General features: G+C 34.9%; 1 protein-coding gene across 4 annotated transcripts in view; it reads left to right on the top strand.

Annotated features, from left to right (window-relative positions):
- NAALADL2 (N-acetylated alpha-linked acidic dipeptidase like 2) overlaps window positions 1–18,903 on the top strand; it is a 1,146,579-nt gene that overhangs the window by 666,755 nt on the left and 460,921 nt on the right. For all 4 annotated transcript variants that reach the window (XR_005217472.1, XM_037840432.1, XM_037840429.1 and 1 more), the window contains exon 9: window positions 3,572–3,691. Coding sequence is in view for 3 of the 4 variants with exons in the window: in XM_037840432.1 (XP_037696360.1) it covers window positions 3,572–3,691 (120 nt within the window). In the remaining variant the exon portion in view is untranslated. The remainder of the gene's footprint in view (window positions 1–3,571; window positions 3,692–18,903) is intronic.

The raw sequence follows: 18,903 nt of genomic DNA, 5'->3' as shown, positions 1-18,903 counted from the left end.
GTTGACAGGCACTGGACAAGAAAGGACCAGGAGATAAATATCTTTACCTTTCTTTTTTTAAACTTTCTAGAAATTATCTAGAATTAAGAAACTTAATCTCCTATGTTAAATGTTTATTAATATTTAGCTTAACATAGCATTTATCTTACCGTAACATTAACATATCTTTACATAACATTTACCTTAATCTTATTAATTAACATTGTACCTTAATCTATATAATATAGAGATTGGATTCAATATAGAGGTTCCTTTTCTCCCTCCCTCCCTTCCTGCCTGCCTCCTTCCCTCCCTTGTTCTTTCCTTTCCTCCTTCCTTCCTCCCTTCCTTCCCCCTCTCCCTCCCCCACCCCTCCCTCTTCCTCTCCCTCATTCCTTCCTCCAACTCTCTAGCTCACTACCCCTATCTCCTTATCTCCTTCTTCCCTACCTACTTACCTACCTACATGTTAGGAAGCTTTTCCAAATGTAATTTAGCATACAATGGGCTACATTTAGAACTTAACTGCTGTATATGAGTATCAAAAGCATTTGAAATGTCTGTTTTTCACAGGTACACTTTTAATGGACTGTAACAACTGCTAATTGGGTTGATGCGGTATTATCATCACTGAGAACCTTGTAAAACTCTAAGACACAGTATTCTATTTACTTTATGATTTTTTTAAAAAAGAGATTGAATGAAAATATGCAGAGATGAAAATCTGACACAATTTTAGCTAGGAAAGTAAAATCATTTGATATTCTAGTTTGTTCACTTCCTTAGCCTTCTAAAAAAAAAAAAGAATCCTAAATATCTAATGGGAAATTCTCTTGTCTTGTTTTACTTAAGCACTCAGAAAAGGATAAAATGTTTATAATATAAACTCGAATATAAAAGAAAATATAAAAAGGTATACAAAATAAAATAGTGTATCTTTAAAAGAGGAAAATCTTAACGATGAGAAAAATTTGGTACTGTGAAATTCAGCTAGATTCACACATTGCAAATTGGAATGCTTTTCCATATGCAAATTAGTGGGGTGAATATTTTTTCCATATTCAAAATAACTAATTAAAAAAGAAATTCCACTGCTGAAAGAGCCTTTATAAATTGACAAATTTCTAGGTAAGATGGAAGATATTGTAGTTGAACTTCTCAGGTTTCTATTTCAAATAATATACCTTAGTGATGCAAACAAATCAAAAAAAATAATTTGAGGAATATGTCTGTGTTCTGGGATTTTTTAGTAATTTAGAAATCTTTATCGTAAGTGAGCAATGTTGCAGTTTTCTTATCACATAGATAAATTTTAAGAAAATGTCTTAATGGTTCTTTTCAAATTCCAAAGATTGTTCCGCTAAGCCCTATATCCTTCTAGATATCTATGTAACTTTCACAATGAATTGATGTTAATCTTCAATTTATACATATATTTCTACACAGTTCTCAAAGTTGGCTTGTTTAACACTAATAGTTCCTAACTTAAATATCCTGTATCACTTTGCATATTGAAGTTTATTGCAAAAAGTCTGTATGAATATGAATCTGTATGAGTATCAGGCATCACATCCTGTTAGTTGAATCAACATTTGCTCATATGTAAGCATTTTTTTTTCAGACTGAGTAGATTTTTTTGTGGTAAATTAAATGTGTTCATGTTTAAGTTTCATTGCATTGTAGTACCTTTTGGTAATGTCATATTTTCTCAATCAACAAACATTAATAATACAATTAATATACTGTGGGAGTCTACAGGGAAAAATCTTTATGTTAAGAAGGCTCTTTTGATTTAAAAAGATTTGGGACTCCTGTCATCACTGTCTTAAAATATTTATGTAAATATATTTGGCAAGTGATTATATATTCAGTCACTTTCTGGCTTGTCTCATGATTAGAAGGACAAAGACATACAGTAATCAAAATGGTGAATAATATACAGATTTGGTTATTGGCTTAAAGAATGTATTTTTTAATTTACTATGTCTTGGAAGATTATTTGAATGCCGTTTGTGGAGCCATATTGTAACTAAATGGTTGAGGAGGAATTTAGATTACTATCAGTTTTCCTTTTCTATCTACTCATTGAAACTACTCCTGACAACGAGAAAAAAATTCTTTAGACTGAAACTAATTTATGCTCTAAATATATTCCCTGGTGAAGGTGAGTGAGACAAGCACTTGTTGACAAATTTAATTTTGCTTACACAGAACCCCCTTGAAACTGAGAGTTGTAATTAAGAGGATTAGGTGATGTTAGTCAATAAACTTAAAAATGGGATTTACAGTGATACAGTTATTAGAGAATTAACTCAATATCAGTCATGGTCCTTGAGGAAAATCATAACATTTTACTAAATAGAGTTTTTCTTTTACAGGTGTACCATTCTTTCAGTAAAGAATTTTTACTTTTCACAGGCTCAAGGAATTCTGAGTTCAAAGTCTCTCTCTGCCCTAAACCATGTGCTCTTAGACAAGATTTACTTCTCTGAGACTCAGTTTCCTCAAATGAGTACACTAATGCCTTATCTCATGAAGTTCTCATGAGAATTTAATAGACGTTAATGAGATCTAAAGTGTCCATGTGGTAGTGTGTAAATAGAAACTGTTTTTACCTAACGCTTGAGGAATGAGATTTTTTAAATGATCTTATATTTAAGGTAGATTAAAACTTGAAGTTCGTCATTTCTGTTCATTTAAGTAGTTCTTAATATAATAAAATGAATCATCTTTTCACTCCTCTTACAGAGGTATAGCTGAGTTTTCAAGGTAAAATAGTGGTAACATTATCGATTTGCTAGGTGTACAAGTCCTTGTAGTCTTACATGTGATAGTGTTGGAAAGAAGATACTTTTCCAAGACATGAAGTAACACAATTTTTAGGACATTTCTATAGAACTTCCACCATGATAATCATTTGATAAATATTTATGCAAGAAAAGGGAGGGATTTCTTAGTGGTACCTTATTAGCAGAACCAGTGGTCTTCAACTTTAGGAGGTAGGAGTTTGCAGAAGTGGAAACAATAAAAAAGTGGAAAAATATTCTACTGAATCATTTTATGCTTCTAATGTATGTGAATTTATAATATTTGATTTCAGGTAATGTTTTCAGGGACACAATTATATTATGCCTCATTTTGCTCAAGATAAAAAGCCCTTTGTGAAAAAAGTAACTCATTGCTTCAAATGAAAGGGCTGTTTTTTTTATCAATGACAACCAATTTATTCGCATCTGTTCTCTAATTCAATGATAAAAAGTTAAGTGCTATCCCTGGGGCAAATAGTCCACTCTTTATTTTAAATTTGGATTTCAAACTATGTTAAATGTAAGAACATATTCTGTTGAAATTCAACTTGTTAGGAACACACTTTAAAATATTTTGTAGTATGTTATATCCTAACTCCTCACCATCCTATTTAAAATCCTTTCATGAACTTTATGTGCTCTATTAAATTGTATGGGATTGCTTAAAAAAAAAGTATTATGTAATATAATGGTTTTAAGTTGTAAGTGTTTATTATGCAACATTTAATAAAGTAGAACCTGTTATTTTTAATCTATATTAAAGATAGTTCCCTTTTTTATTTCAGAATTTCAAGAAGGTTCTGCAGAAAAATGTTGTGGCTTATGTTAGCCTCCATAGTCCCATAAGGGGCAACTCAAGTTTATATCCTGTAGCATCACCATCTCTTCAGCAACTGGTAGCAGAGGTAAGATGAGCTACTTTATTAAAATTGATTATGCTAAAAATTGTCTTTTTCTCTATACTTTGACATTTCTTGATTTTTTTTCTTTTCAAATATGCATTAAAACCCAACTATAAGTATTTTAAGAAATGATAATATTCTATTAATACCTCTTTATCTAGTTTCTTATGTTCTGAATCCCACAATTCCTCATTTGTTTCTCTTTTACAGTCGTAGTTCCAGGAAGTATGAATTGTGTAGTTACAGAGGAGGTACCTAAAAATATAAATCTGTTTCTTAAAAATTGAATTTAGCTCCTAAGCTCCCCATTCTGCCAATCATGACATTTTAGGGTAAACTTAGTTACTTTAAGATTTTGGCCCTCTTGTTCATGTTTTGAGTATTTGATAAATGTCTTATCTTTTCAATGACAGTAGGCCCTGAGAACAGGCCCCTGAGAACAGAATTTGTGTCTAATTCTCAGGATATATTGCTAACCAAATTTAAGATATTTAGAAAACATTGTTTGGAAAAATATTTTTGGAAGGAAAACATGTATTTTTCTATAAAGTAATTTGAAAAAATCATGTAGTTTGTGATAATGTCTCACTGGAATTATTTATGGTTTTAATTTAATCTTTAAAGAACTTAACAGAACATTTTTCCTGTTTATTAGTAGAGTTCACCCTTTTATACCTACATTGTTTTTATGATTTTCACTAGTGATAAAATGATACAGGTTATTTGTCAGTATGGAAACAATTATATCACCACTAGCACATCCCCTCCCAGCCCAATTGTCTATTGGTGTATATTGGAATGACCTTTCAGATGCCCACAGGGCTTCCACTGAGTATCATGAGAACTGAACTAGAAAAAGAATGAGGTAATGAACAGTGCTTTGGATTAGCCATAATTTTTGATTGAAATGTAATGCAAATGAATGTTTTATGACTTTCATAAAGTATTTTCTAGTCTAATAGTTTTCATTGACATTTCCATATGTAGTATAATAAAGAAGACATTATGAAAGATGAAATGGATAAATCTGTACAATTAAGATCAGCCAAACCCAAATGTGCATGCCCTAAACTATACCCGGATCTGTAAATTAATTTTTCTTGCTGCTGTACTGCTTTGTATTCATTGACTTTCTTTTATCTGACTAAAAAAATCCCAAAAGAGGAAATAAGCAGCAGATGTCTCCCTTGGGAATTAAGATATCTCTAAATAAGTGGCTGGGCAGAAAGAAGAAAGCATGAGCTCTAATATCTAGAAATTGGGACGGTTTATTTAAGAACTGTCCTTTCCTTTTTGTATGTAACAAATTTCTTATTTTAAGAATCTTAGAAAACATGCAAGCATTGAAATTTGTATCTTAATTTTGGACTGAGTTGCCACAAGGTGCATTGTGGGAACACAGGTTCAGGCACAATAGAAACTTTTAGCAAACGGCTGTTTTATTACTTACACAGCACAAAAGGGTCCAAAAGAGCAGGGGAAGAGATCCCATTGTGGCTAATCTCCTGGGGAGGACAAACTGCTTGAGTCAGGGTTGGTGGATAGAGCTCCTCTGGCTCTCTCCCAGGAGTATCTCCAGCCTCATCAGATGTGAAGAGCAGCTCAGTACATCCTTAATCGGCCAGGTCATTCCGGTGATGTTCATTGTGATACCTGCCCTTATGTGCTTCAACATGGGTAACATAAATGGTGCCTCTCCACACCACCAATTGTTTCCAAAGGTCCTGTCTCCAGACTGGGGAAACTTTGATTCTCCAATCACATCCCTGAAGGAACCTGACCAGACAGCTGAGCCTTTGACAACAGCCCATAAGTTAGTAAATAGGTTTGTGGGGTTCTTGGATGCAAGTGTTCCAGGGCTAAGAGAACTGTTTGCAGTTCAGCCCATTGGGCACTTTTTTGAGTGGAGGAGGTCATATATAGTCTGCCTGAGGAAAGGGAAAAGTGGCCACTGCCCAACAGATACTAGAGGGCTTCAGCTTGGCTGATCCATCAGTGAAACAGTACCGAGCATTTGATGGGACATTCTTGAGTCAGGATCCCCAGAATGCCAATGCAGAAAGGAAAAGGCCTTCAACTAGTGTTGCAAAAGGGTTATTGTTGAGGGAAACCTCTGTCACCTGTTCTTGCAAGTATACCACTCCCTGGGGGCCCAGATAAGCATGACCCTGAAGGTACTACCTCCATTTCAAGATACTTTGTTGTTTGGGCACCACCTGGGTGACCACTCTGAGCACCCAGGACCCAGGACACAATGGGAATCTTTGGCCTCAGGAGTTCTCAGCAGTCCCCTCCACTTCCATCAAGGCTCAGCAGCACTCCAGAAACTGCCTCTCAAAGGGGGAGGAGTGCTGGGCTGTGTCCGGGAAACTCCTGGTCCAAAATCCCAGGGGTCTATGAATTCCTGTTATTCTCTCCCTTTGCCAGAGGAACCAATCGTTGCAAGTCCAGGTGGCAGAAACCTACAACCTGCACAGAGATCCAGGCTCCAAATTTCCCAGAGACAGGGCAGCTGCCTTTACCTCCTGCAGGGTCTGCTCCTCCTCCATACCCCAGTGGAAAGCACCCACCTTCCATGTCATCTGATACAGGGGTGCTAGGAGGATTCTAAGATGAAGAATATGCTGGTGCCAATACGCAAGTAGCAAAATGTCTAGGACCTTGGGAGCCAAAGGGCGCACTTCTGCATTCAAGACCTGGTAGTCTATAGTCAGCCACTATACTCCACTTGCCTTTTTCACTGGCCACACTGGGCTATTCTAGGCAGAGATAGTGGAGCAGAGAACACTGCAGATTGACCTTCCTTTATGAGTTTATTAATGTCCTTTCCCCGTGAGTGAGGCGATATTGCCACTACTGAATAATGCAGCAAAGGGATAGGAGCACTGGGGGTGCCTGGTCTGTCACTTGCCTAACCATGACAGCCAGAATTAGCTGGAATGGGGGGAACATATCCTTGCAGTCTCTACTGGGAGATGCAATGGTGCAGGAGATTAATTCTTCTAATGCATTTCCTGAAGGGAAACACAACCACAGGGGTTGGCAGAGAGTTGTAGGAGCCTACTCCACAGGGTAGCAGTAACCTCCTATACCCAGACTGGTGCAGAAGGTGGAAACCTCCCAACATCATTCATTGTCCCCTTCACTCTGCATCTCCTGGGATAATGGTGATTTGGGCGCCTGTATCCAAAAGCACCCTAAATGTTTGTTCATTGCCCCCAAATTGTACATGCACTGGGTCAAATTGCTTCTGGTCCCTGGGGGATGGGTGGGGCCAAGGGCCCTACCACTAGGCCATTTTTAATTGAGTCAAGTCTGAGTAGAGAGGTCCTTTCTGGGGGCCAGACTCCTTACTCCTTAGACAGGTCAAAGGGAGAGGTGGAAGATCTGCAGACACTGCCTCCTCTTCTACTGCCTGTTGCTGGGGATTGTGGGAAGAGGGGTCAGGCAAGGGCATATTATCCTCCTTCTAGTTCATATTTTTCCCCAAGTTCTCCATTGGACATCCCATCTATGGTGTCCTTTGGGACCCCTTGCTTGAGTAGCCACAAGAACATAGATCAGCTAGTGGGGGCCCCCAAAAGAAAGGGTTCTAGAACATACTGGATTAACTGGTGTGTTCAAACCACCCATCATCCCAGTGACCCTGCTGTCACCACAGTGGCCACTCCCCTAGCAAAGAAACCCCCACCCCAAGCCCAGAGGATATGATAAACCCGTTCAATTGTGTCTCCCAAGGGAAGCCCTGGGGAGAAGAGCAGAATCAACTTGTTGCCCCATGCAGGGGCTCTTTATAATAAGGATCCAGTGAAACAAAGGTTGAGGTGGGGGTGCACCTGGCCATGGTGCAACTACAGTGGCTGCATGCCAACTGCTCTCTCCCAGCGACCCCTCAGTTTATCCCCCAAAGCCATGAGTTGTCTATTGACCAAGATGCTCCTGTACAAAAAGTAGTGTAAGACCACCACCACCAACAACAAAAGCAGCCAAAAAATCAACCCACTCCATACTTCCCCATGCATCTTGCACAATTGACAAAATCTGTGGAGCTATTGCTACAAGTGCATCATGGGAACACAGGTTCAAACTCAACAGAAACTTTCAGCAAATGACCACTTTATTACTTACACACCACAAAGTGCCCAAAAGAGCAGGGGAAGATTTTCTATCACGGCTATTCTCCTGGGGAGGCCCAACTGCTAAGGTCAGTGTCCGTGGATGGCAGCTCTGCATACCCCTCTTTGCATCGGAGGGGAGAGATGCTGTGCTGTTTGAGTGTGGAGTATTTATATGGCCCAGGCAGAGGGGGCCCTGCCACTGAGAATTCCTGCCCTAAAAAGTATCTTGGGCTGCTTGTTTCTGGTTTCTGAGTTTAAGGTCTTGTTGGGTCTTTTCATTAGACATAACATCTCCCCCGGGTTATGGAATGGAAACAGACTGAAACATCTGCACACAAAAGAAAAGGTGAGGGTGGGGGACGGGGTGGGGAGAGTAGGTGAGGGCTGGGAGATGGCTGCTGAGATGTGTCTGTGAATTCCCCAGCATAAATGGAAAAAAACTATTAAGGATTATCAAATCCATGGAATATGATTTTTGAGAATATAATATTATTTAAAATATTCTTGCATATTTCTTATGACAAAAGACTATAAAATATTTTATATCTAAACCTAATTATGCAAAAATGCAGCATTGTTTTTCAGTAACGAATAGTGGCATGACATTTACTCCCTAATTTGGGTAGAGGACCCTTTTTTGTTCTATAATGGCAAATGTTTATATTAACTGTGTTCCTAAAAATGAATTGAAATCTGTATTGGAAGAAAATTTAAGTAGAGATTTTGCATGTGTGTGTTCCACAGAACAATTTAGAAGAGAACCTTCTAATGGCATTATGCAATTTAAAAAACGAGGTTTACTTATCTGGATATATTAGATTTAGCAATTTAGTAAATTATATATGATAATTTAAGGTATGTTAAATTTTACTTTTTTCAGTTTTGCCTTTTCTAGAACGTCGTAAAAATGGAATTATATAGTATGTAGACCTTTGTGGCTTCTTTACTTAATTAAAAACATAATGTTTTTAGTATCCACCCATGCTGTTATGCCGTCAGTAGTTCTTTGACATATTCTAGACCATGGAGAAAACAGTTAATTGGGACAGGCATGGGTACAATATCTTTAGAGGTCTCCCTCTGCTTTGATATTCTAACTTTGTTTCTGAAATGAAGAGAACTCAAAACACTGGAATTGAGAAAATAAGTCATTTCCCTGAGGTTAGTCCACTAAATTTGAACCATATCACTCCGAGTGGAGAATATAGAATATTTCAAAGATCCAGAAATATTTAATAAATCTGAATCTTCTACCATTGATTTGGGTTTGTGAAAGATTAAGATAAAAAAATATCATCTGAAGAATGGCAAAATGTTGATGGTCCCCAAAGCTGGGTGATAGGGTTTATTTGGGAATTTTCAATATAATTTGAAAAAAAAAATCTCAAAAATCTTTCATTTTTCTAAAATGCAATATTGATAACTGAGAAAATTAGTTTGGACTTCTGAAAGTAGCAATAATCTATCAATGACTTACCTATCATGTTGTAAGGAGTGAGAACTGAGGCTTTTATGCAATTGATTTTTCTGCTACTTCTGCAAATTCTAGTATGCTTTTCTGTTCCGTTTGTACTGTGAATATTTTTACAAAAATAAAAATGTCAGTTAAAATTAGTACCATTTTTAGAGTAAAAAGTCTCAACTCAAAAAACTAAAAAATAATGATTAGTATTTCTTAAAAAAACAAACATTTAGGAAATGCATATTTTGTTTCTAAACCATAAACTAGCTCTCTTCTTTCTGACAATATTAATTACATTCATATATGGTACAAAATTCATTGAAGTATTAGAATAGCAGTGCTAATATGTGCAATATTGACATCAAGAAAATTATGTCAGTTATACAAAAAAAGAATTCTGACAAAATCCAGTAAAAATATTCAAAATTAACTTTTTAGTTAAATATTTAATCAACAAAAGACATATCCAGAATATAATAAGAACTAACAAACTGATAAGAAAAAGACAAAGAATTACATTTTAAAGTAGAAATAAAAGACTTGGACAAGGTGGCTAATTAAAGTATAGATAAAAGGCTTCATTGGTGGATATCCAAATAGCTAGTGGGTATGTGAGTACATGAAAAGGTGCTCAACAGTATTAGTCATCAGGGCAATTTACATTAAAACCCAGAAGGACACTATTACACATCCATGAGAATGATAACACCAAATGCTGGTGAGGCCATGAATCACCTGGATCATTCATTGCATCGCTGGTGGGAGTGTAATTGATACAAAACTCTTTGGCAGTATCCACTAAAGTGAGATATATCTACCCTATGACCTAGCAATTCCACTTCTAGATTTAAAAAAAAAAAAAAAGAAAAAGAAAAATGAGTGTACCTGTTCTATCAAAACACAAGCATAATTGTGGATTCTAATTATGAATTCACACTGTGAATTCCTTCTCCCAGTCTGTTTGACTATTTACTTTCTTAATGGTAGCAAAATGAATTAATTTCTTATTGAAATCTTTCTAAACTGCGTTTATTGCTCTGGCATCCTATCATATAGGGCATGGCAAACTTAATTTAACCTAGTCTTGATGTTTAAAGAGCATTATAAACCTTCATTTTCCATTCTTTCATTCACAATTATAAAGTGCCTACTATATGTATATTCCTTACAGGGAATCGTAGAGATGAATAGACTGCCCAGATCCCCAAAATGAGTAGGGAATAAGAAATCCTTTATAAGGTCTACTTTCTTGGAAAAAGTCCCTTTATTGAAATTAAAATGACTTCTCTCCAAATAATAATATTCAGCGTTAAGATGCAATATAAACACACGTATACCTCCCTCCATATAGTGCTTTCTTTCTCTTAGTTTTGAAATACCTTTCATAGATCACGGAAAGTATTGATTCTGCCTTTAGAAAAACAGAATTTCATCATCCATACATTAGTTGGTGCTCTGTAAGTCTCAAGTATAGTGGTGAAAATTTCTAAGAATTTATTTTGGGGAAGCCTGCAGCATTTGTACATATGAAAGCAGTCAATCTCGTCATGTTCTGCTTAAATGTTGTTTTGAAACACTTACCAGAGACTGGAAAACCTGATCAAAGCTAAACAATTTCATCAATATTGTAAAACTGCCCAGTGGATAAACAGTGATCTTTTTAAGAAGGCTTTATGAAAGTAGCACAAGAATTTTGCAGTTTTGTACAGTGTTTTTTTGTTTTTGTTTTTGTTTTTGCTTTTTAATTTCCTGTGTTACTTTTTTGTATATCAGGAACTGCCCATCAGAAAATACAGTACCTGTATCTCTGAGCATTGAGCCCAGAACCCTACCACATGTATTACCTCTTAAGTGTAATAATGGATGAGGGACAACTAAGTTATTAAGAAATAACTTAATTTTCTACACTTTTATTCCTTTGTTTACAGTTCTTATTCTCTTCCTGTTACATGATTCATGTTTATGTATGTTATTCCATTTTTGAACAAAGACTTCTATCTTCTACTGGATTTTCATAATATCCTTTTGTCTGTACAGGTAGTTATTCATGGTTACTGTGTAAGAAATGGAGGAAACAATGTGATATGAAAAGTGCGTATGTTGCACGTATGAATTGGGGCTATATGACTGCCCATTTGCCCTTATAATTTATCTCAATTTAGCCATTATAGGACTTTGTAGGTTTTTTTTTTCCATTTTATATTGTTTCACTTGTGAACATGGTTGTGACTTTTTTTTTTTCCATTCATTCTTCCTTTTGTTTCTTGCAAGTTATTTTCTTTCATTAGTACTATTGACCAAAACACAGAGTGGTAGATGACAGAAGAGCTGAGGGTAGAATTAAAATAGCTTCTCTTTTTTCTCTCTGTTGTTGGTAATTTTAATACAGAGCACTGAAACAAAGTTTAAATTCTGTTCTTCTGAAATATAAATATAAATTTGTCTTTGAACATTCTTCTACTGACTTGTCATCCATAGCATATACTGTGCCAGTTTGAATGTATTATGTCCCCCCAAACGCCATTATCTTTGATGTAATCTTGTGTGGGCAGACTTAGTGTTAATTAGATTGTAATTCTTTGTGCCCCACCCAACTGTGGGTGATGACTCTGATTGGATAATTTCCATGGAGGTGTTGGCCCACCTATTCAGCGTGGGTCTGAATTAAATTACTGGAGCATTATATAAGATCAGACAGAAGGAGCAAGCTGCTACAGACAAGAGGGACACTTTGAAGAAAGCACAGGAGCTGCAGATGAGAGACATTTTGAAGACAGTCATTGAAAGCAGACTCTTGCTCCGGAAAAGCTAAGAGAGGACAAATACCCCAAGTACAACTAAGAGTGACATTTTTGAGGAACTGCAGCCTAGAGAGGAGCATCCTGGGAGAAAGCCATTTTGAAACCAGAACTTTGGAGCAGACACCAGCCATGTGCCTTCCCAGCTAACAGAGGTTTTCCGGACACCATTGGCCATCCTCCAGTGAAGGTACCTGATTGCTGATGTGTTACCTTGGACACTTTATGGCCTTAAGACTGTAACTGTGTAACCAAATAAACCCCCTTTTACAAAAGCCAATCCATTTCTGCTGTTTTGCATTCCAGCAGCATTAGCCAACTAGAACACATACCATAGTTTTTGTTTGTTTGCTTGTTGTTTTGTTGTTCTTTAGTGAGGGAAATTCTGTGTACTTTTTGTTCACCTCAAATTCTAATTCTTTTCAGTGAATTCTACTTAATTTACCTTCCTTTTTATTTCTTCTACTACTGCTAGTCAACTGAAGTGACCATAAACATTTATAAACTGATTTAAAACACTTCCTTACATTAATTTACCATTTCAGTGTAGTCTCACATTTAAAATTGTGATTCTATTGGCAGTTTTATCTATCTCCTAGGTTTATAAGGCTTTGCTTTGTGTTAAAACCAAGCAGTCCCTTTGGTTTATTACTGTTTTACAAGGTTTTCTATTCAGTGTACACTGACAATTTGTAATTCCCTTTTTATTTAAATCTAGATATCAAAAGTAGTTATAGTGACATTCTGACTGAAACTCTGGATTTTAGAAGGCAGGGTTTTATGTAGACTATGTATCCAAAAAGCAAAGTAAATAATTTTAGACATTAACAAATTTAGTTTGAACTCATTCATGCAATCATAATTAATGTCCACATCCTTAAAATGGCTTTAGCTGAGTTACTTTTGTCTGTGACTTTTGATTGCTGTATCAGACATCAGACCTCTACAGGACTGGAAGCAGTGGTCATTTATTCAGCAGAAGTATACATGAATAATCATTGTTGGCAGTTTAGATAAAATTATTTCACCTACACAGCATCATTAACGCAATACAATGCATTTTGCCCTTTTAAAAATGAACTTGCTTAATTGTCATTTTTTCCCATCTGAACTTTAATCATGTCTAATATGTTTTGTATAAAAATCTATCATGGATGTCATCAGTTAGTCATTTACATAACAACCAAAATGATAATGTTGTGCCTCATGCCATATGACATTTTATGTAATATATTTATGAATAATGAAATGAATTTAAACAGATGCGGTTTTACATTGAAAAAAGAGACCTTTTTCAGGTATGAGTGCTATGGTAATTTTAGTATCTGTTGGCATACACTTATCTTTGATAAGTTGTGTAAATTATGGCTTCCTTGTTTTATTTTTTGTTGCTTCCCACTTTATTTTTATTAGAGAAGTTGTAGATTTACAGAAAAATCATATATGAAATGCCAAGTGCCCACTTACCACCTCACTATTATCACCTTGCATTAGTGTGGTACATTTGCCACAATATATGAAAGAACGTTTTTACAATTGTACCATTAACTATAGTTCATTGTCTACTCAAGAATTCACTGTTTGTGTTGTACAGTCCTATGTATATATATATACATATATTTTTAATTTTTATTCTAGTAACATATATGCAACCTAAAATTTCCCCTTTTAACCACACTAAAATACATAATTCAGAGCTGTTAACTATGTTCACAGTGTTGTGCCACCATTACCACCATCCATCACCAGAACTTTTCCATCACCCCAGATAGAAACACTGTACCAACTAAGCATTAACTCACCATTCCCTACCCCTAGCCCAGCCCCTAGTAACCTATATTCTAGTTTCTGATTCTATGAATTTTCTTATTTGAATTATTTCTTATCAGTGAGATTATTCAGTATTTCTCCTATTGTGTCCAATGTATTTCACTCAACATGTTTCTTCAAGGTTCATCCATGATGTCACCTGTAACAGAACTTCATTTGTTTTTATGGCTGGATAATAATCCATTTTGTTTTTCCACTGATCAATTGATGGACATTTGGGTTGATTCCACCTTTTGGCAATTGTGAATAATGTTGCTTTGAACATTGGTGTGTAACTTTCTGTTTGAGTCCCTGCTTCCCGCTCTTCTAATGTATACCCAAAAGCAGGTCTCTCTTTTTTGAGTGGTATCTTGATTAAGCAGTTTTATATTTATATTCATATTTCAATTTGAATGGTTTGCTTGGTTCTTTAACAAATAATTTGTAACAATAGGAAATCAATGTAATAATGTTAAAGAAATTATTAGACAAGTAAATACATATGCAAGATAAATCTTGCTTTAACTAGTATTTTCTAGTTTGTGTTCTGAAAGTTACACAAAGTAGAATCTTCAGTATATTACCATGCTTCCTAAAGACTCAGATATAAATAGAACATTTAGCATTTCCCAAACTGTTTTATTCTGGAAATTTTTCCATCAGGGATATTGTGAAAATGGCCACCAAAATGCTGCTTTAAACAAACCATATAGATATCTAAAACTTGGATTTTTTACAGAAACTTATAATTTATGTAGTGCTCCTTCTCTGTGAACAAGGATTTCTTCAAATGGCAAACTCTACAATTTGGATGTACTTTTTCAGAAGCACACAACTGATAAGAGTTGAAGTTACTGATTATTCCTTCTTTTTGATCTGGAATTTTACCTTCAAATTTATAGCCTTAAGAGTTCTAGTTCTAAAACTTCACAATGATCGCTCTTTTTACTACCAATGTCTGTATGTTTTTGCAGTAAAATTTTAATTTTAAGATGAAGATGATAAAAGAACAGCAAAGGAAATTAAACTATTTTAGCCCTAAAATAAGAATACTTCTGAAGGCCATGATAGACATTTTCTGTATGCCTCTAAGAAGTAGAGAAACAATTTCAATTCAAAATAAGGAAGAATTCTCAAATAAGGTGGATTATCTAAGGTGCTCAAACACTGCAGATGTGTAGAAGCATCAAACATTTTATGGATGTTTGCTTCAGCCAATATTTATATAGGAATTCATTCATACCTTAATCTCTATTTGTGTATTTATTTGTTTAGTTTTTATAATGTATGAGAGCCTATAATTGGTTCCCTAGGCCATGCTGATTTCTAGGCTGTTAGCCTTCCTTTCCATGACTCAATTATCTATATTATGCCTTTACAAATACTGGCTGTAAATCTTTAAGCCATATATAATAGTTGGCAAAATACAAGAGACTTTGAAAATCTTAGGCCCAATGATAATCTTTACAACTGTTTGCTAAGGCTATTTCACCAGGTAAATATGGTGACTGGCTATAGAGAAATTCATCTGTCATAACCATCTCACCCTGAAGTGGCTACAATTAATTTATTTGTGGCAATCAATAAGTCTAAAATATTTTTAAATGACAGTAGCTGAGAAATAAGATAGAGATAGATTTGAATCCAGAGAAGATCATGTAGAAAAAGCTATTCTAGAATCATAGCATCAAAAGTGTAGTACCCTTTTCTACAGCACTGTTTCTGAGTAATCCAGAAGTATTTACTTTGAAAATTTTAGAAACAAAGTGAGGGGTAATTATTTATAAATCATGTTTTTTGGATGAAGTTAAGTCAGTCTTGAAGTAATATCTTTTCTAGCTGCATATAGAGTATAGCCTTAAATGTTAAATGTATTAATAAAATTCACATAGGTTTGGAATATAATAAGGTATTGCATGATTCTAAAATGACATAGAATGTTGCTCTATCTTGGTAAAGATCCAGAAGGGTTATTCTATAAATAGGAATTTAGATAAAAGGTGTACATTACAAAAGGTTTCCCTAAGAAATAACATTTTATTATTTCATTTTGATTTTGTAGGAAAATTATAAATTATAGGTGAGCAAAAATAAAAATACAATTAATTGCCAATCATTTCACTATCCACAAAGAACCAAAGAAAACATTTTTCTGTGTATATGTGCTGGTAGATATTTCCCAGATGGAGCTGTGACTTAAACTTTTTCCTCTCAATGTGCTATAAATGACTAATAATTTCAAAAAATATCTATTGTAATATCATTGGGATGTGAGTAAATCTAAGTGAACAAAATATGGGAATTTATTGTAATTTGCTTAAAATTTTTCTGTATGTACTTTTTTCAAAATTTAAATAAGTTTAATAGATATATAGTATTTAATTATACAGCTATATCACTAATATCACTAATTAACTAATTCCCCTTTTCATTTATTTATCTACTTTTTAAAGTTTTTTTTTTATTGTTACAATGCTACTATAGGCATAGTTGTACGTAATGCCTCTTGCCCACTTTTTCTGATTAATTTCTTTCAATCTTTTCAGATAACAGAAGCCATTCTCTTTAGGTAGAAACAGATTTTGATATTGAATTAGTTGTTACAAAGTCTTTGAAAGAGGTGCAATAGTTTCCTCTAGGTCTTCCAAGAATGACTCAAAGAATGGCATAGTAGAGGCCATCCAAGGGTATTGCTACTGGAACATGGTTAGAAAACTGGAGAATCAAGAAGGTACCTCCCCAGCTGCTGATTCTATGACCACATTGCTTATCTGAAGCTCCAGTGAGCTCAAAGACACTGCCACAGCTATTAGCTTTAGGACCACACTGCCTCTGACATATAAACAGGAAAATGCAGTGCCCCACCATCTGACACTTGAAATCCACAAAGCAGGGAGCACACCAATACTACTGATGCAGAACCACCAATCACTGTCCAACTGCAGAAGCAGCAGGTGTGCAGATGCTGCCTTACTTTCACCTTACTAATCTCATGCAGGTGCATATACTTGTAGAAGCTAGGTCTCAGGAATTTGTAAGAGGGTCATTAGCTTTCTGGTCTCTAGTATGCAGTAGGGAATTTAGCAAGCCAATCTTCAGCAATTTGCACTTTTTTAAGAATAAATTCCAAATTATGAAATTTCTGTGTCAAAGAATGTTAGCTTATAATATCACAGTAGTATATTGGTGTGTCGATTCTTGTATACTCTGTCACAACATTGTATTTTAATATTCTAATATTAGAGTCAAATATCTTCATTGCTACAAAATTTGTGTTTGTGTGTCAGACTGTTTGAGGAGAGGATAGGGTCATTGGAAGGTTGAGAGAACAATAGTGTGCTTCATAGAGCAATTCCTAAGACACAGGGACAACTATCCAGTGTTCAGTTTTCTGTTGAAAAGTGTCATAGATTTGAAGGCTTATCCTTTTCTTTAGGACTTCACTCAAAATCATCTTGAGTGAGAAATTCCTGTTCCCAATATCTAAAATATGAAACATCACCCAAAGTTTTATTTTTTCTCTTAGGCAATTACCATTAACACATTATGAATCTTAGTGATTTTGTTTATTATCCCTTTCCTCCAGGAGAATGTAAAATCTTTGAGGGCAGGGAATTTGAACTGAAAAACACTCTTATCCAGGCAGAATATTCCAAGTACTCAGAACTCATCTCCCAGGAGCTGGACTAGGGATGGTTCTGAAGACAAGCCTTTCTTGGGAACATGCAGGGTTTGAGTAATCCAGGCCTAATGAGTTAACTTTTTTTTCCACCCAAAAATGTTGAAAGAAGTTCTTTATGCTGAAAGGAAATTATAGCATATGGTATCCTTGATCTGTAGGAAGGAATAGAGAGCACCCAAAAGGCAAAAGGGTAAATGGAGTGGGCATCTAAAAAAATTATATACACACCACATGAACATGCTAGATTGGTTAAAATTTCATACACTATCAACATTATATATTGACAAGAGATTTGTAACAACTGAAATTCTTATATTTCCCTGACAATATTGCAAAATGATATAGCTACTTCAAAAGTGGTTTGGCAGTTTCACCCATTTTACCCTGCAATCCCATGTTTAGGTTTTTATCCAAGAGAAATCAAAATAAGTCTACCTAGAGACATGCACAAGAATTTTTCATAACAGCTTTATTCATAATAGCCTCAAACTGGAATCAACCTAAATATCTATCCGCAGAAGAAAGGATAAACAAAATGTGGTATATTCATACACTGGAATGCTACTTACCAATAAAAAGGAACAATCTTTTGATACATACAGCATCATGGCTGAATGTCAAAACATTATGGTTTGCAAAAGAAGCAGACATAAGAATAAATATTCTATATTTCCATTTATGTGAAGCTCTAGAACAGTCAAAACTAATCTTTGGTGAAAGAAATCAGAGCAGTATATAAGAGTAGTGTGGAATCAGTGAATATATACACTGCTCAAATTTATTGAAGTATATATCCCATATTCCATTTATGAAATTTTACTCCATAAATATTACACTTTGATTTAAAAAATTAAAGGAAAGAATAACAAAAAGTAACATACCCAATGACATAAATTAATCACAAAAAACATTCTTATGTTAAGTGAAAAAAGCCAAACACAAAAGACAGACTATATGATTCCATTTATTTGAAGAAAAATACATATTTTATGATTCCATTAGTTTGAAGTCCAAGTACAAGGGAAACCAATCTACAATGATAGAAATCATAAAATATTGCATCTGGGGTAGTGTGGATGATTAACTGGAAAGGAGCAAGAGGGAACTTTCTGGGGGTGATGGAAACATTCTATATCTAGTGTTAGGTAGTAGATAACCCAGTTTTTAAGTTTGTGAAAGTCAACTGAAATGAATTCTTGAGATCTTTGCAGTTTATTGTATGTAAATCACTCTCAATTTAAAAAGACGTCAAACAAAAAACAAAAACAGCAAAAAAAAATGAAGAAAAGAAGATAGGATTTTCCTCAGTCCATCGTCATCTCTCATAAAATTTTGTTACACAATTC

This window comes from Choloepus didactylus, chromosome 1 (assembly GCF_015220235.1).
Source record: "Choloepus didactylus isolate mChoDid1 chromosome 1, mChoDid1.pri, whole genome shotgun sequence".
In the NCBI taxonomy this organism is placed as follows: Eukaryota; Metazoa; Chordata; class Mammalia; order Pilosa; family Megalonychidae; genus Choloepus; species Choloepus didactylus.
Note: the sequence above shows the minus strand (reverse complement) of the source record. Positions and strands in the feature narration are given on the sequence as shown.